The sequence below is a fragment of the Taeniopygia guttata genome, chromosome 20, assembly GCF_048771995.1.
Source record: "Taeniopygia guttata chromosome 20, bTaeGut7.mat, whole genome shotgun sequence".
In the NCBI taxonomy this organism is placed as follows: domain Eukaryota; kingdom Metazoa; phylum Chordata; class Aves; order Passeriformes; family Estrildidae; genus Taeniopygia; species Taeniopygia guttata.
The window spans coordinates 8,205,882-8,223,374 of record NC_133045.1 but is presented as its reverse complement, the minus strand read 5'-3'; the positions used below and the strand labels follow the sequence as shown (position 1 = coordinate 8,223,374).

General features: G+C 61.6%; 2 protein-coding genes across 5 annotated transcripts; one reads left to right on the top strand and one right to left on the bottom strand.

Moving 5' to 3' along the window:
• Window positions 1-324: 324 nt before the first annotated feature.
• On the bottom strand, window positions 325-2,513 carry PDRG1 (p53 and DNA damage regulated 1). Of its 2 annotated transcripts, NM_001245779.1 has the most exon segments (5): window positions 325-1,208; window positions 1,522-1,602; window positions 1,862-1,936; window positions 2,198-2,273; window positions 2,372-2,513. In NM_001245779.1, coding segments are annotated over 5 exon segments (399 nt in total). In that variant the 5' UTR covers window positions 2,456-2,513; the 3' UTR covers window positions 325-1,125.
• A 205-nt stretch (window positions 2,514-2,718) lies between these two features.
• XKR7 (XK related 7) lies at window positions 2,719-16,852 on the top strand. Of its 3 annotated transcripts, none has more exons than XM_072916964.1 (4): window positions 2,719-3,488; window positions 5,025-7,420; window positions 12,811-13,010; window positions 13,093-16,852. In XM_072916964.1, the coding sequence occupies exons 2-4, from the start codon at window positions 6,996-6,998 to the stop codon at window positions 14,043-14,045; spliced, it is 1,578 nt and encodes a 525-aa protein (XP_072773065.1). In that variant the 5' UTR covers window positions 2,719-3,488; window positions 5,025-6,995; the 3' UTR covers window positions 14,046-16,852. The 3 variants fall into 3 exon arrangements, with proteins under 3 accessions (XP_072773065.1, XP_030144503.4, XP_072773064.1); XM_030288643.4 differs by having other exon boundaries at window positions 2,719-3,560; XM_072916963.1 differs by having other exon boundaries at window positions 2,719-4,181.
• Window positions 16,853-17,493: the final 641 nt, after the last annotated feature.

Here is a 17,493-nt window from a genome sequence, read left to right as displayed (position 1 = left end):
TAGAACTGGCCAGGGCAGGAAAAGGCCTTGCAAAGTTGGAAGGTGGTCAGGGAGCCAGGGAAAATGGTGGTGCTGTGTTTGATGTTGTCATGGCTGGGAAAAAGGAAAGAGAGCAAGGGACCACACCCAGGAGCCAGCTCGGTCGCTCATGCAAGATTTGGCAGAACAGGTGAGCAACCTCAGGGCTGGAGAAAAGACAACAGTCATGTTTACAGTTCTGAAACTCTGCCCAGAAATATCTCTACAGAAGTTCAAAAAATTAAGGGCTTGGTTGGACCCAGACACTTCCCTGTGTGCAGGAAAAACATCAAACTCACTGTATAGTCATGTACTAATTATCACTAATTTTTTTAAAAACTTATGTTCTTGACCAAGTTAAGCACTTGGAGGAGCACAGAAAACAGCAAATTTTAAAACCTTTGCAGAAACTACTACTAGTTACATCAATTGTCCTTTTACTACAAGACAAACTCAGTGACTATTCCTGCTCAGCCCTCCTCAGGCTGCTTTTTAAAACATACCCAAGTTTTATCAATTCATCCAGTCCTGAAAGCCTCATTTCTGTCATCTCCTGCCTTCCAACAGTGGAACATGTTTTCCCAGCAAGACTAAAGGATGCTGCCTCCTCCTGCTCCTCCCTACACATCCTTAGAGATTCCTGACGTGCCTCAGATGTACAGCTTTGCTTTGTTTGAATGCCACGGGCGTGCACAACTCCTCTTCTGTGCTTCAGGCATGTGGAGGATTCCCAATCCCTCCTACTCCTGTTCCCAGCGTGACAAAGGAGCAGCTCTGAAGCCAAGCCCCAGAAGTGTTCACATAAACCCCCAACAAGGAACATGCACACAGAGTCAGGAATGTCCCACTGCTCTGATTTTAATGATCCCACTTCCACCCCAGCCATGGGTCTTCGCCCAGCACTGTGCCAAGATCCAGCACAGAGCAGGAAAGGGTTTGTGGTGCAAAGAAACTGCAGAGCTGCAGCTGAGGAGTCAAAGGATTCCCAGGGCCCTCACCCAGGTGGGCTCTGGACACTCCAACATCCTACAAATCCCAAGGACTGTGGCTACTGCAACATGAGCCCACAGTGACAGCCAAACACGCTGTGACAATGGCACGGCCACCTCAGCCCTCCAGGATGCGGTTGATGAGCTTCATTTCCTCAGCAGACATGGGATTCAGGTTAAACCCTTTCAGCTCAGGTTTACCTGAGAAAACACATTGGAAACATCAGGATTTTGTCACCAAAGAAGTGCAGCAGTCCATGTTCAACTCGAGAGGGGCTGTGGGGAGGGCAGGGACAGCCCTGGAAGCTGAAGTGGGGTCACCCCAGCACAGGGTCGGAGGGGGTTTAGGGTGCTGCTGGGTGGCAGCTCCACACAGAGACAGACAACGCTGCTGGGGCAGGGAGGGAACTGCCAAACCAGTGGAAAAGAGCTGCAGGAACACATGGAACTAAGGAATCTGCTGATACACGAGTCAGCTCCCAAGCACTGAGCAGGTTCCAGCGGGAGAGTTTACCTTGAGCTTCATAGAGCCGGTTGACCTTCACCCGCAGCTCCTTCCGGAGGTTGTTTATCTCCTCATCCAGCTCTGCCTGGTCTGGGATAAGAGGCGGGAGTGAGGAGGACTGGGATGAAGGCTCAGTTTCCCATGGGACACAACACAGGGGAATCCCACCCTGCCTGCACCACCCCAGGGGCCGAGCAGCTTCCACGTGTGCTTCCCAAGGCACAGCTCGGGCCAGAATCAGCCTCTCGAGAGGTTCTGGGCACAAGTCCGTTAATTGAGCCAACATCTTGTTAATTATGGTGCTGGTTAAATCTCTTATAGCTACACGGAGCCCTCGGGGTGAGCTCACCCTGCTGCAGCATCTCCCGGGTCTTCGCCTTCGGCAGCTCGATGAACATACCCCCGAAACACACCATGGCCTTCTCTGCAGGAGAGGGAAGGGAAGGGAAGGGAAGGGAAGGGAAGGGAAGGGAAGGGAAGGGAAGGGAAGGGAAGGGAAGGGAAGGGAAGGGAAGGGAAGGGAAGGGAAGGGAAGGGAAGGGAAGGGAAGGGAAGGGAAGGGAAGGGAAGGGAAGGGAAGGGAAGGGAAGGGAAGGGAAGGGAAGGGAAGGGAAGGGAAGGGGCTGTCAGCGGAGCCCGACCCGCGGCCACGAGCTCACGGTGCACGCAGCCAGCCCGGCCTCACCGTCGGGCTCCGGGTCCTTGAGCAGCGCCCGCAGGGCCTCGCGGTTGCGGTTCCGCTTCACGTCCAGGTCCACGATCTGCAAGGGGAGCGAGAGAGGCGGGAGCGGCCGGGACTCGGGGCTACCGGCGGCGGGACCGAGCGGGGCGGGGGAGGCCCGCCGGAGCCGGGCCGTACCTGCTGCCGTGCCGCCAGCACGTCCTCGGCCAGCTCCTCCACCTCGGCCAGGTAGCGCAGCACGAAGGCCGGGTCCCGGGCCATGGCGGGGCCGAGCGGGGCCTGCACCGGGGCCGCTGCGGGTCCGCCGCCGTTCGGCTCCGGGCCGCAGCCGCGGCCGCGCGGGCGGTTCCGCGGCGGAGGCGCCGGGCTCAGCGCGCCCTCTCGCGGCCGCCGCCGGGACCGACCGGGGCCGCGAACACGCGTGGGGCGAGAGCGGCGGGAACGGCCGGGAATGGCCGGGAACGGCCGGGAATGGCCGGGAACGGCCGGGAATGGCCGGGAATGGCCGGGAATGGCCGGGAACGGCCGGGAATGGCACGGACGTGCCCGCTGCCAGCGCGGGTCTCCTCCCTAGTGCGGACTAGCGGTGCCGGGGATGGCTCCGGGCTGCCTCTGTGCCCACGGGACTCAGCGCCCGGCAGGAGGATGGAGGGTTCGGTGTGGCCGCCTGGCACCGAGCCCCGGAGTGGGGGTCTCGGCCCCGCAGCCGGCCCCCAACTCACCCCGCTCGGCACAGCCCTGAGGGACAGGGGCTGAGAGCCCTGCCTTGCCTGGTCCCCTTGTGTGTGAATTATTTATCACTTTTCACAGCCCATCCCCTCGCCCCCAGCACCACCGTCTGTTCCTCTTCCTCGCTGTTCCCAGCACGGTACCGCTGTTGGCAGCTGGGCCCTTGGAGCATCAGGTGTCCCCTCTGTCATCCCAGAAAGCAATAAAGGGCACTCAGAGCGCGGGGCGATTAGCTCAGGTTTCCTTTCGTGCAGCTGGTGGCTCATCTGTAGCTCAGCGTCCAGGACCTGCCATCCCCAGGAACAGGAGCCAATTGTGGTCCTGGCAGCTTGACTCACCCTCAGCCAGCTCCGGTGCCCCCCAGTCTGTGTCAGGCAAGGGCTGGTCCCGGGAATGCTCTGGCAGGGACCATATCCATCTGCTGCCCTCAACACCCCTGCCTGCAGGAAGGCAAATATATTGCCACTCAAAATGCTTTTTATCCCCTTCTTTCTGCCCCACCCAGCCATGAGAAAGAGGAGCTGGAAAAATGGAGTGTGGGAGATGCAGAGACACAGCACTGATGGTGAGGACATGCAGAGCCTCACCGTGTGCACTCTGCAAAGGGAAAGGGGCCCCAGGAGCACACCCAGGGCTGGTGGGTAACAGGGGACACGGGTTCTCATGTCCCATGTCCCTTCTCTGGACAGAGCCTTGAAACAGCATCTCAAGTTTCTGAATGCAGCCCTGTCCCCAGCTGTCCATCTCTGCCACCCTGGCTGTGTCACCAGCTGCTGCTTTTCTGGTGATGGTGGAGGGACCTCTGATCTGCTTTAGATCAGTGCTTTGAAGGGAGGGAGCCCCAAGAACCTGCCTGAAGCAGCAAACTGGGGCCGGGGAGAGGAGGAGCCCCAGCACTTGGGGGCCCTGGCACAGGCACTTCATGAAACTCATTAGACAAGGAGCTCTGCAAAGGTGGTGACCCCACTGCTGTGGCCCCTCTGAACTGTCAGAGATGAGGACCACAGGGGACAGGGATGGAGAGAGCAAGGCAGCAGCTGGCTGGTGGTCACCACACTTCTGTGGGCAAATAATCCCTTAAGGGAGATTACCCAGATCGGAAGATTACTGGCCCTAATCCCATAAGGTCATTTGTTTCAGTTAACTGAGATCTCTGTCTGTGGCTGCATCAAATGAAGTACAGCAGCTTCAGGGGAGCAGAGGGAGCCGGTGCTGGGGCACACACAGGCACTCCAGGCTGGGAATGATCCACACTCGGGTTAGATTCCCTCCTGACATCAGCCAGAAAATGTACTGGGATTGGGGCTGGATGCCAATGCTGGGAAATGCTCATTTGTCGGTGGGAGCAGCTGGCTGGAGATCTGAAAAAGCAGGAAGGAGGGAGGGTTTCAGAGTCTGGGCAGGAGGGATGGGGATGGGGATGGGGAAGGGGATGGCAAAGGGGATGGGGATGGGGATAAGGATGGGGATGGGGATGGGGATGGGGATGGGGATGGGGATGGGGATGGGGATGGGGATGGGGATGGGATGGGGATGGGCATGGGAAGGGGATGGGAAGGGGATGGGATGAGATGTAGCATGGGAACAGGGATGGGAGCAGGCTGGCTGTGTCCTGGCAGCAGTGGAAGGAAGCAGTGACTCTGGGGTTGCCAATGACAGTGCAGTGAAGGCAGGGTTTTGCCAGGAACGTTGGGCTGCATGGAAGGGCGGGGGCTGCTCTCCCTGGGAAGATGGGGTCCAGCTCAGCACAGGCATGGGGGAAGCACAGCTGAGGGATCGCCAAGCCATGGGCATCTGGAAAACATTCTCAGGGCAGTGAGAAGTGGCTGGTGCTGCACTCTGTGGCCTCTCCCCAGCCAAGCTCTGAGCCAGCCACAAATCATCATGGATTTCTCCTCTTGGAGGCAGCGCCAGGGGCAGACATTCTGCTTGGAAGCTGGACTCAGACTGGAACCAGAGGTCCATTTGGACCAGTTCCCCTGGGAAGTGGGCAGTCAGAGGAAGCAGCCACCCGCCCGCTGCCGGGAGCTGCTTTGCTTTGCTGTGTGTTTTGTGGAAAGAGCAGGTTTGGTTTCATCATGTTCCTTTTTCTTCCTTGCAGCCCTTTTCTGTATGCAGCCAGAAACCCTCCCTGCCTGCTGGCAGCTGCACAGGAAGCTTCAGGGATGTTTATAAGGTTTTTTTTCTCTCTTCTTCTTTCATGTGGCTGCTGGGGCCTGTTGTTAAGATAAATCAGACTTCAAACCACGGTCTCCATGTTCTCAGGCTGTGGATCTTTAACTGCTGCTTCAGTGGGGGTGTTTCAGGGTCAGGGGAGAAAGGTGGGTCTGTCTCTCCCTGATTTCCAAGTCCCTTCTCCCTGGCGCTGTGCCCACCATCGTGGTAACGTGGTCTGTGCTCCATCACCCAACCCAGACAGAGAGTCCCCAGGGACCAAGCCCAAAGAGGTCTGGAGTGCCCAAATGTTGATAGGGGCTCTGGCCAGTGGACCCCATCCTTGGAAGGGGCCCTGCCCTGCCTGTTGTTGATGAAAGGCTGCTTTCTTCAGGCTTTGGATGCTGGGAGCATCCCCTCCCCCAGGCAGGCATTTGTGGAGGGGATCTGTCAGGAGCATCTCAAGGTGAGGTGTTTCATTATCAATGCTAATACATGCAGCACGGGGAGAGCCTTGCCGAGGGCCCGGCCACTCCCTTGTGCTGAATAACATCTTCACCCCCTGGATTTCATCCCAGGAATGCAGGCTTACCCCACCCCCGGTTTGTGCTGATCCCTCTGGCCACCCTGCAAGGCAGGATTTGGAAGTTGGCTGTGTTTCCCGGGATCGAACACCCTCCTCCTCTCAATGTGGCACGGTGTGCTGACCACGGGCCGGGCTCCAGGCAGAGGCACCAGGCTGAGCTCGGGGGCTGGGGGCTGGGGCTGCCTCCAGGAGGCAGCTGCTGTATGCAGTCACCCTCCCTGGAGAGCCGCCACAAAGGAGAGGAAGCCCTTTCCCTCGCAGCCCTTTCCCTCGCAGCCCTTTCCCGCCCAGCAGTGCCAGGGATGCCGGCACAGCGCTGCTCCTCCTTTGAGCTCCGGTCCCGGGGTGCGGCCCCTCGCTCTGCCCGGCGCGTTGGGTCCGACCTGCCGCGGGCAACGAGCGGAGGAGAGGCGGAGCGGCGGAGCAGGGCAGCATCAGGGCTCTTGTGCACCCAGACTCCAGTGGCCTCGGTACTTCACTTTCAGGGACATTCCCAAGGCTGGGGAATAACATATGTAACTCTTTCACGAGTTTCATTTCGGGAACAACGAAAGCCTGCTCCCAAACCCCATCTTTTGTCTTCTTAAAGAGAATACAACTTCTTTCAGCAGCCTGGTCTAGATGTCCCTGCCCTTGGCAAGGGGTTGGCACAAATTGGTCTTTGAGGTCCCTTCTAACCCAAACCATCCTATGATGATTCCATGACTCTCCCTCCAAAGCAGGGCTGAGGTGCAGCCCAGCCAGCCCCTCTCTGGCTGCATCGGGCAGGGTTTTGGTGGTCTGCGGTCCTGTCTCAGCCCAAGAGGAGAAGAGGCACCCCCATCTCCACCCACCCGGACCTCGGCCCAAGCCTGGACTCAGGGGCAGGGTCTGAGCCTCGGGGCTGGGCGGCCGCGGGGCTACCCGGGAGCTTCCCGGGAATCTCCGGTACTCGGTGGTCTGGGAAGGGGTGGTCGGACACACGGACGGCGCGGTTCCGCCGGGACGGGCTGGGGCGCACCGTGCGGGGCTCGGCGGGTCCGGGCGGTCCTTACCGGCGGGCACCGGGGGGGGTGGGGGCCGCTCGGGGGAGGGGCCGGCCGCCCTTCCCAGCGCGGGGCGGCGCCCGGCGGCACCGAGCGCTCCTCCGGGACCCCGCGGCGCCGGCGGGGGGGCGGCTGCCCCTTCCGGCGGGGAGCGGCGGGACCCGCCGGGCCCTCCCGGCGCCGGGCGGGGGGAGCCGGTGCCGGCGGGCGCGGGGCGAGGCCGGCGGGGGCGGGCGCTGCCGGGGCGGGCTCCATCCCTCCGGAAGTCTCTCCCGCTCCCTCCTTTCTCCTCCTTTCCCCCGACAACATGGCCGCGAAGTCGGACGGCGGCGGCGGCGGCCCGGCCGTGCTGCTGGAGAGCCCCGAGGGCGGCGGCGGGCGGCGGGAGGCGGGCGCGGAGCCCCCGGCGCGGCGGTACCGGCTGCGGGACGGCTGCTGGGTGTTCTGCGCGCTCCTCGTCTGCTTCGCGGACGGCGCCTCGGACCTGTGGCTGGCGGCCCATTACTACGTGCGGGGGCAGCGCTGGTGGTTCGGGCTGACGCTGCTGTTCGTGCTGCTGCCCTCGCTCGTGGTGCAGATGCTCAGCCTCAGGTGGTTCGTCTACGACTTCGCCGCCAGCACCAAGGACAGCGGCGGTGGCACCAAGGACAGCGGCCCCCGCGGCTGCTGCCGCCTCTGCGTCTGGCTGCTGCAGGGCCTGATCCACCTGCTGCAGCTGGGGCAGGTCTGGAGGTACGGGGGTACCCGGGGCGTGGGGTGCCTGGGGGGGTGGGGGTACAGCGGGGATGCAGCGGCTGCGGGGTCTGATTCGCCTGCTGCAGCTGGGGTAGGTCTGGCTGTATGGGAAGGTATTGGGGTGATAGGGGTGCTGGGGGGATGGGGATGCTTCTGGGCTTGACACACCTGCTGCAGCTGGGGCAGGTCTGGCCGTATGGGAAGGTATGGGGGTATCGGGGTGATAGGGGTGCTGAGGGGATGGGGATGCTTCTGGGCTTGACACACCTGCTGCAGCTGGGGCAGGTCTGGAGGTACGAGGATACCTCGGGGTGAGGGTACAGGGGGCTGGGATGGGGCTGCTGCAGGGCCTGATCCTCAGCCTGCTAAAGCTCAAGTGGGGCTGGAGGTACAGGGGGTGGGGGGCACATGGGGGTCACGGAGCCAGGCTGGGCCTGGAGGGAGCGGCACAGTGCAGCAGGGACATGGGTGGGGATAAGAGCATGGAGACTTCAGGAGGGGTTGTCAGGGCATGGGGAAATGGGTGGGGATGGAGAGGTGAAGAAGGGGCCCAGACAGCTGGGGGAGGCACAGGGATCAATCTCTCTGCAGCCCCAAAAAGATGGGTGGTAGAGAAGAGCTCTCAGCCCTAGGCACAGGGGAGTGTGGGTAGCAGCTGTGGGTGTGGGTAGGAGCTGTGGGTGCGGGTGAGGAGCCGCAGCCCAGCTCGGTGCCACAGCCCTACCATCCCTGCTGCCAGGTGGTGCTGGGCCTGTTGGGGACTTGCCTGGCCATGGCAGTGCGGTCCTGGGGGTGTGGAGTGATTATTCTGGACCCTGAACACCTCGAGGCTCCTGTCCTGATCTCACTTGTATTTGTGGAGTGGTGGGCAAGGAGGTGCTGGTGGTTCCCAGCCTGTCCAGGCTCTGCTGCTGCCCCATGCCAGTCCTGGGGACAGGCTGGTGGTGTGGGTAGGGCAAGCAGCAGACAGACAGGCTGGGACAGCTCCAGGCCCTTCATCCTCCTCTCTGCAGACACCCCAGCTGCACAAGGTGATGTTTTCCTGGCACCCTCCTCCTCTGTGCCGCAGACCCAGCCCCACGCCCTCCCAGCTCCAGCCCCACGCACTGGGGAAGAGCCAGGCACTGGCACCGAGTGGCTCTTGAGGAGCTGGTGCCGGGAGGGCAGACAAAGGCAATGCCCAGAACAATGCGTGGAGCCGGCAGCACTCCCCGCTCGGGTTTCCATCCTGTTTCCCCTCCCAAGTGCTGGAGTAGAGGCTCTTTGCTCGTTCCCTCCTGGTGTCTGCATGTTCATTCCTCTGCTGCTCCTTCTGGGACGCTCTGGGGTGTTTAACTTTGTTTGACAGCGCAGCGTGTGCCGTGCTCAGCACACCTACCAGCACACCTGCCCTCCCCCACCCCCTGACAATGGGGCCACTCTCAGGGTACTCTGGCTGTAGGGTGGGTGCAAAACCTGCTTTGGTGTGCGAGGGGAGCTGGTGAGGGAGAGGACAGGAGCTCTCTGGCCCTGCCTGTGGCTGGTGTGAGCCTGATACACCTGATCCCGGCCCAAGCTGGAGCTGAGCCGCAGCCGGGGGCTTTGCTCCTGGGGGTGTCAGTCCCGCTCTTGGATCGGCTGTGCCATGGAGACTCCTAAGCCAATTAAAGCGGTAACTCTCAGCACTCACCCTCCAGGACATGCTGGTCTCAAGCAGCAGCTGAGGTTCTTTCTAATCTCTGGATTTGGGATTAGTTCGGGTGACCAGTTAAATGCAGTTTGTTAAACCCATTAGTGGGGTTGGATCCGGTGCAGGAGGATGTGGCAGTTAGAGAAGGCTTGGATAAATGCTGCAGGTTAAAGAAAGGATTTTCCCTGGTCAGAGCACTGTGCCCCTTGCCAAACATCTCCCCCTTCCTGATTTACCTGCCTCTTCCCTCACCTCTGAAGATGTTACCTCTACCAACCTCACTGCACAGCCCCGAGCCACACCTTTGATAAAGACCCCACCCAATCCCCCAAAAGAAAGCTACTTCCCACTGCAAAAGCAGCTCTGAGCACTGGCTCTGTGGTTATCCCTAATTAAATCTGTTGAAGTTAGCTGTCATTGGTATATTCATGGTGCACATGCACAAGTTCCATCACGGGTGGTCTCTGGAGATGCTGCCGGTGGCATGACCATGTGCCCGTGTAAGCAGCAGCAGCATGGGCCCGTCCCCAGCTGGTTCCACACCACCACTGTGCTTCTGGGCCATGCTTGGATGGTTTTGCAGCTCAGGAATTGTTATCCACTCACAAAGTCCTCAGCTTCTTCACCAAAGCAGCTCTGCAGGGCAGGGGTGCTGCACATGCCAGTGTGCCTCCTGCCCAGAAGCGTGTCAGGGTCCCCTGCCACCTCCATGGGCTGGCAGCTGGCCAGGGTGTGCTGCAGGTCCCCCTGGGCTGGGGACAGCCCTATCTGTGCCTCTGTGTGTGTTAGCCCAGGGTCACACAGGTTTGGCTGCCTGGGGTCCCTGGGGCCAGACCAGCAGTTCCCTCTTTTCCTGAAAGCCCCCATCAGCCTGTTTACCCCCCATCCTCTGCTGGCCTGGGGACCCAGTGCCACCCCTCAGTCCTGGTGCCAGTCTGGTAGCAGCCCAGGAGGGCAAGGTCATCCTGGGTGGGCTCATGAGGGGTGGCAGAGCTGTGACCTGCAGGTTTCCCCACCACTCTGCTCCCTAGAGCTTTGCTCTGTTTGTGTAGGGGCAGGAGCCCTCCCAGCCCTGGGAGCACTCAGCTTTGGGGTGTCAGCTTGTCCTGCTGCAGGACTCAGTGCTGGTGGTTCCCACCTGGCCCTGATGCAAAGGACAAGGGGTTTTAGTGCCAGACAAAGCCTTTCCCTGAGGACAGGTGCCCTCAGGTACTTCCATCTGCCCTGAATAGCCAGGGCATCTTGGGGTGTGGGGCTGGTGGGACCAGTGAGTGCGGTGACATGGGCACATGTGCAGCTCTCCCTGATGACCTGACTTGGTAGGATGTGTAAGGGATTAAAATGGCTGTAACAGAGAAGTCATTTTCTCCTTGTTTAAATACAGGATTAAGGGATGAGAGCCCAAATTATCTTCTAGGAAAATCACACTTCCTATTGTTCACTCTGGGACCAGAGGGTCCCTCATCCTTTTCTATCTGAGACTGATGATTAGGGGATTTGTTTGTAACCAGGGTTGGGCTTTTCTCCTCATTCATTTTTTTCCAACACCTGAAAACTGGGCTCAGTAGTTGGGAGCTGGGGGCAAACAGTGACACTGGTGACAAATCCAGCTTGTCACCAGTAGTGGGGCTCTGACAAAACCAGTGCCCAACCAAGCCACCACCTTCCTGCTGCAGGGTTTTTGTTGGATCACTCTTTGCAATACAAAGGAGGGAGCAATTAGCCCTGAGAGCTCTCGCTGTCGGTTTCTGCCTCATCATCAGTTTTTTTGAAAATTAAATGATTTTTTTTCAAGTGATTGATTCTGTGTTTCCCGTGCAGCTGCCGTGGCGCAGGGCTGGGGAGCGCCCGCCGTGCTGGCAGCGCCGGGATCGCTCGCTGGGCTGAAACACCACGGGATGATCAAATGCAGAACAAATAAGAATCAACATTTCATTCGGGCGAGTTGATGGGAGATGAAATCTCATTTTAATGAGACCTATGGAGATGGCAGACAGAGGGATAATTGTGTCCTTTCTGAAAGCTGGGGAGGCCACGGGTCACTTGTTGAACTGGGCAGGACCCCGGGGCTGGGGCTCTGGAGTGTTTGTGCGGGGCTGCTCCGTGCCAGGGACAGTGGGATCACTGATGAGCCCAATTATCAAGACTAATTACAGGACAGGATGAGGTCACCAACTCCCAAGCCTGGTTCATGCATGGGCACCCTGGGACAGCCATGGTGACCTACAGCAGCCAGGGCTTTACACTGCTTCCCCTGTTGTTTCCCCCATGCTGTGCCTTCCAGCCATGGGCTGCCCACTGGTTTGCTCCCCACCAGAGAGGAGGGTCCTTCACCAAGCCCTTCTGAGGGACTGTGGCCCTGCTGGTGCCCCAATGGCAGCACCAGCCTGGCTGCCATGAGCAGGTGGCACTGGGCTGCAGATCTGTGCCGGGAGCCAGGAGCCAGGTGGCCACAGCCTCTCCCCACCCCAAGCAGTGAGGGACAGGCTGCAGCAAAGGCTAAAATTAGGTGCTGCCCCGGAGGTGGAGGTTAAAACGTCACTTTGACACCAGCACAGAGAAGCCAGTGAGGGCTGGGAGTGGGGCTGGCAGGGCAGAGCAGATGGCAGCAGAGTGTCCCGAGGGCTCGGTGGCCCCAGCTGATGGCCCTCACTGTGCTCTCCGGGCTGTGCAGCCCCGGGGGTGGGAGCACTCTGCTGTCCCTGCAGCGGGAGCAGGGCTGGCTCCTGCCTCCTCCTGCTGACAGATGAGCTGAAAGTGCTGTGATCAGGCTTTCTCCCATGCTCTGGGCTGATGGAGTTGTCTGGCAGCACATTCTGGAGCTGATGGAGAAGACGTTGCTCTGCCAGAGGATTTTATTCTCTGGGAGGAATCTGTGGCCTGATGTCCTCCTGCTGCACCTGTTTTCCTCCTCACCCGGCTCCCTTCTCCTCGCCAGCAGAGCCCTGGCCGTGGTGAGGCAGGACTGGCCGGGGAAGCCCTGCCTGGCCAGCCCTGCATCCCCTCCCGTGGTGCCAGATCTGGCCCGGTGCCGTGGGGAGGGTCCCTGGTGGCGGTGACTCAGCCGGGCGTGCGTCGGTGCCACGCACACCTCCCCTGACCCCCGGCCGATGACCAGATGGCCAGGGCCAGCGTGTGGCTGCACCCACAGCCCTGCCAAGAGCCCAGGCAACACCGGCATGAGCGCCAGGAGCTTCCTGTGGGCAGCACGGCACAACCAGCTGGTTCCTCCATCCTGGCTGGGGCAGGAGGAAGCAGGGTGGGCTCTGTGCCAGATGGGACCAAAATATCCCTTTTGAGAAGCAGCCGGATGTGGTGCTGGGTTGGGGCAGCCTGAATCCATGGGTGGCTGGAAAGTGAAGCTGTGGATGGGATCCTGGCTGGGGGAAGCCAGACCCTGCATGGGTGGTTAAGGATTGGGGTGATGGATGGGTAGGCAGTGTATGGCTGGGTGGGCAGCGTGGCGATAGCCTGGGGTTCTGGGGTTCTGAGCTGGCTTTGCACTAGCTGCCCCTTCTCAGATTGTAACCGTGGCCTGGGACATGGATGCATTCATCATTGCTGCTGCCCTGCAGCTCCTGGTACCCCTGGTCCAGGGAGCTTTCCGTTCCCAAAGCAGCAGGTTGGTAGGAGTCACAGGGCATTCCTGGAGAGGACAGAGTGGGGTGAGCTCACCTGGCAGCGTGGGCTCATCTCACCCTTCCCCTGCCTCGCACAGGTACCTCCGCACGCTGTACCTGGGGCTGCAGAGCCGGTGGCAGGCCGAGCACCGCCGCCGCCACTTCTACTGGCGGATGATGTTCGAGAGCGCGGACATCAGCATGCTGCGGCTGCTGGAGGCCTTCCTCAAGAGTGCACCCCAGCTCGTGCTGCAGCTCAGCATCATGGTGCAGCAGAACGACATCGAGCCGCTGCAGGGTAAGGGACGGTGCTTGCAGGGGACATGGAGTGGGGAGGGAGGTCTCTGGTTTCTGTGGGCTCTCATGGCCGCTCCCCGCAGGATTCTCAGCCTCGGCCTCGCTGGTCTCGCTGGCCTGGATGATCGCGTCCTACCAGAAAGTGCTGCGGGACTCGCGGGAGGACAAGATGCCCATGTCCTACAAGGGCGCCGTGGTGCAGATCCTCTGGCACCTCTTCACCATCGCCGCTCGTGCCATCGCCTTTGCCCTCTTCGCCTCCGTGTTCCAGCTCTACTTCGGCATCTTCATCGTCACCCACTGGTGCATCATGACCTTCTGGATCATCCAGGGCGAGACAGATTTCTGCATGTCCAAGTGGGAGGAGATCATCTACAACATGGTGGTGGGCATCATCTACATCTTCTGCTGGTTCAACGTCAAGGAGGGACGGAGCCGCTACCGCATGTGCATCTACTACATCATCACGCTGTCAGAGAACGCCGCCCTCACCATCCTCTGGTACCTGTACTACGACCGCAAGACCACCTCCGACTTCAACGCCTTAATCCTCGTCTGCGTGGTTAGCTCCAGCTTCGCCCTCGGCATCTTCTTCATGTTCATCTACTACTGCCTCTTGCACCCCAACGGCCCCATCTTCAGCCACCGCTCCGTGGGCTGCATCTTCCGGCAGGAGCCGCCCCCGGTGCCGGGGTCCCCCGTGGAAGCCGTCACCAGCCCCCCGCGCTCGCTGCCGCGGACTACAGGGGGGGAGCGGGACGGGGCGCCGGGGGAGCGGGACAGCTGCGTGCCCGTCTTCCAGGTGAGACCCTGCGCCCCGCCGGCGCCCGCCACCCGCGCCCCGCGGACAGAGGGGCCCGTCATCCGCATTGACCTGCCCAGGAAGAAGTACCCGGCCTGGGATGCCCACTTCATTGACCGGCGCCTGAGGAAGACCATCCTGGCGCTGGAGTACGCGTCGCCCACCACCCCCCGCCTGCAGTACCGCACCCCCGGCGCCCCGCAGGAGGTGCTGGAGTACGAGACCACCGTGTAGGTTGTGGGGCGTGAGGCTGCGGCGGGAGCACCGGTGCCACCCTGTGTCTCCACAGCTGTTTGCCTTCCTTTGGGTTTGCCGGCGCTGCCGTGTCACCATGCCAAGCATCTCGTAGGCGGTGGCCGGGGAGGTCTCTTGGTGCTATCCCCTCCCCGAGCTGCCTTCCCGCAGCCCAGACCAGTCCCACCCAACCGCGGCCGCCCCCACGCCCTCCAGGGCTCGTCCTTGCCAAAATACCTCACCGGTGCCTGAGCCCAGGCGGTGGGTGCGGTGGGTGCGGTGGCCCATATCAGCATATCAGTGGTGCAGGATGGGGACCGGGGGCACCCTGGGATGGGGGCTGGCAGCTGCCAGGGGCACGGCGGGGCACGGTGGGCAGCACACGGGAACACAGGTGCCTGCGCCACGGCAGAGCCGTGGGGATGGAACATGGCTGCACTGGGGTGGACGTGGGGCTTGTGACCCCCAGGGAGCTGGGGCAGGGACAGCCGGGGTCCATTCAGTCCCCCACCATGTCTCCCACTTCCCCCACACTCTGCCACACCATCCCGAAGTGAGCCCCTCATATCCATCCTCAATCCCCCCGGCTTAGGGGTTGAGCCATGTCCCCAAATCCATGGGGTCTCCAATATCCTGTGGGGTGTAGACCCTGGCCTGGGGGGGCCCCTCTTGGGTGGGCATGAACCTTGCACCCCAGCTGCGGCCAGGATGGCTGCACCCCATCCTCTCCCCCATTCCCACAGGAACTTCTTCATCTCATTGGGTTTGTTTTCACCTGAATGGTGACATTTTGTGTGACATTTTCTACCTCCGCTGGGGCCGGGGGTGGCAGGGCCTGGCTGGCAGCACTGAGGGGTTTTTGCGGGGCCGCCGGCGTTCCCTGGATTCCCCAAAGTGGGGCTCACCCCCAGCCGTTCTCCTCTCCTGGGCTGGCATCCCTTCCCACCCGGGAGCATTTCCATTCACTCCTTCATCAGCATCACCCCCCTCCAGCTCCGCAGTGTAAACCTGAGCTGGGACCTTCCCTCCCCTGGCCTCACCCTGTGCCCCCCCTGCCTCTCCCCTGCCTGTCCCCAGTCCCTGCCCCGCCTGCCCCTGGCTGCTCCTGCCTCCCCAGAGGAGTGGGGCTGCTTGGGCTCTGGGTTTGAATGTTTCCCTGGTCCTGCCCAGATCCACCGGCCCCCACGGAGGGGCTGGGCTGAATGTACCCTGTGCCCCCCAGGCCGGGACTGTCCTGGGGGTTTGTGTGTGTGTGTGTGTGTGTGTGTTTGTGTGTGTGTGTGTGTGTGTGTGCTGGGGCTGGCAGGGGTTGGCAGGGCAGGGGAGCTGTTGGACCCCCCAGCCTTGTGCTGCCCCCCTTTGCCCCCCACACCCACGGCCCCTGTGCCTTCCCTGCCTCCCCTGTGCCCCCACCGTGGCTCCAAAGGGTTCCGGCCTCTGGCTGCCCCGAGCCACAGTGCCAAGCCCTGCCCGGGCTGGGGAGCGTGGGCAGCACTGAGAGCCCCTCTGTGCCATGGGGCACCGTGTGAGGCACTAGAGGATGGGAGGGGTGGGATGGGAGAACTGCACCTGGGAATGGTTGGGATGTGGGGTCCCTGGGGGCCAGCGTGGGTGCCCGGCCCTGTGACACGGCCGGGGCGGGAGGGTGTGCAGTGGCAGTGGTGGTGGCATCACGTTGCTTTTGTTTCCCATTTCTTGGTAGCTGGGGTGACAGGAGGCTGGGCTGGCCATCGCTGGGTTCACTGGTGCTAACTGGTGCTAACTGGAAGCCTTGGAAACCCTTTAGGAGGAGGGTGCAGAGCATGGCTGGGGCTGGGCAGTGGGCTGGGCCCCTGCCACCTGCACTCCTCCTTCGCTGCCATCAGGGCAGCCCCCGGTGGTGTGTGCTGGTCTGTGCTGGTCGTGCTGGGGCAGCCCCGGCGTGGGGCAGCTCTGGGGCGAGGTCTCTTTTCCTCAGGGAAGGTGGGGGCAGCAGTCAGGTCTGCCAGGCTGGCCCAGGGACTCACCACTGCAGTGTCACCGCAGCTCCTGAACGGTGCCCAGGTGGTGGCAGCTCCTCCCTGGGTCTGGGGATGGGCTACATGGGGACTGTGTACCAGCATGGGGCAGCTCCTCTGGGCTCCCCCTGCTCCTGCCCCTGTCCACCCCAGGGCAGAGACGCCATTTGGGCATGCCCTTCATGCCGGGGTTTGTGGGGGAGCCCAGGGCCACGCTGGTGGGTCAGAGGGACACTTTTCTATGCACTCAAGCCACGGTACCCTCAGCCCTGGGCTGCTCTGGGCAGAGGAGTCTGGCCACGTGTAGGGTTTGGGGGGACCCCTCAGTCTCACTCCTGCCCCAGGCCACCCCCCTTCCCCCCAGCCAGCCTGTGCCACAGTGGCAGCCAAACCCAGCGCCCTGTCCCCTACCGGGGTGGCAGCTCCTGCCCTCTGGGATGACAGCGGGGCACGGCCGGGGGCCAGGATGGGCACAGCTCCAGGGGTGCTCGAGCTCCCACTGGGCATGACGGGGTTCTGGCCCCTTGGGGTGGCATCAGGGCTGCTCCAGCTTCAGGGAGTGAGAGAAGTTCGTTCTGGCAGGGGCTGCCGCGGGGTCTCAGCCACATCCCTGAACCCCCAGCGCTGGGACCCGGCGGCTGCTGTCACGTACTGTAAATACTCTGTGTGCCACCTTCTTCTCTGGGACCCTCGGTGCGGGCGGGGGCAAGCGGGAGGCCGGGGTCCGTCCCGAGACTTTTTTGTATACCACAAACTTTTTGTATATTTTTAATTTTGCTGCAACATGAGATATTAAATTCATTTCAATAAGCCCTGCCTGTGGGATCCTGTCCTTGTCAGCACCTCCAGCTCACAGCTGGAGCCCCAAAGCAGGGCAGGATGATGCCTCTCTGTCCCGGGCTGCTCGGGGACATCATCAGCAGAGCAGGATGGCTGTAGCAGCGCTGGTGTTGGTGGCCCTGGCCAGTGCCTGGCCCTGGCGTGGTGGCCGGCAGGGAAGGGGTGCACAGGCAGGATGCAGCATCTCGGGGAGGAAGCTGCCCGACAGCCTCCTCCCTGCCAGAGGCCCTGATCCCCCGGCCAACCCCCAGACTCACGGTGGGTTTAGACCCCGTGGGCAGCTGTGGGGATGGAGTGCTGGATGCGGCTGTGTGAGCTCCTGCCAGTTCTGTTCCCAGTGCCAGGGCCGTTCCCAGTGCCAGGGATGTACAGTACAGTTCCAGGGCCCCGTGTAAGCAGGACAAGATGTGGGCAGCGAGGGCTGGGAGCCCCCAGGGTTGCCCCATGTGGATGGGGCTGATGTGGGGTGATAGGGAAGCAGAACCAGCCCCACGAAAGAGCCCCACAGTGAGGGGTAGGGGCTACTCCATAGCGAAGTCCTACAGGCACCATCAGCACCTGCTTCGGTCCCAGCACCTGCTCCAGTCCCATCTCAGCCCACTTCAACCCCA

What these genes read in the sequence shown, in the direction of transcription:
- PDRG1 (XM_030288330.4), bottom strand. Translation starts at nt 2,455, where the DNA reads ATGGCCCGGGACCCGGCCTTCGTGCTGCGCTACCTGGCCGAGGTGGAG. An exon ending in CAAGGACCCGGAGCCCGACG is followed by an intron (nt 1,603 to 2,197) that starts GTGAGGCCGGGC and finishes CTCTTATCCCAG; the next exon opens with ACCAGGCAGAGCTGGATGAG. An exon ending in CCGGCTCTATGAAGCTCAAG is followed by an intron (nt 1,209 to 1,521) that starts GTAAACTCTCCC and finishes GTGTTTTCTCAG; the next exon opens with GTAAACCTGAGCTGAAAGGG.
- XKR7 (XM_072916964.1), top strand. Translation starts at nt 6,996, where the DNA reads ATGGCCGCGAAGTCGGACGGCGGCGGCGGCGGCCCGGCCGTGCTGCTG. An exon ending in CAGCTGGGGCAGGTCTGGAG is followed by an intron (nt 7,421 to 12,810) that starts GTACGGGGGTAC and finishes TGCCTCGCACAG; the next exon opens with GTACCTCCGCACGCTGTACC. An exon ending in CGACATCGAGCCGCTGCAGG is followed by an intron (nt 13,011 to 13,092) that starts GTAAGGGACGGT and finishes CGCTCCCCGCAG; the next exon opens with GATTCTCAGCCTCGGCCTCG.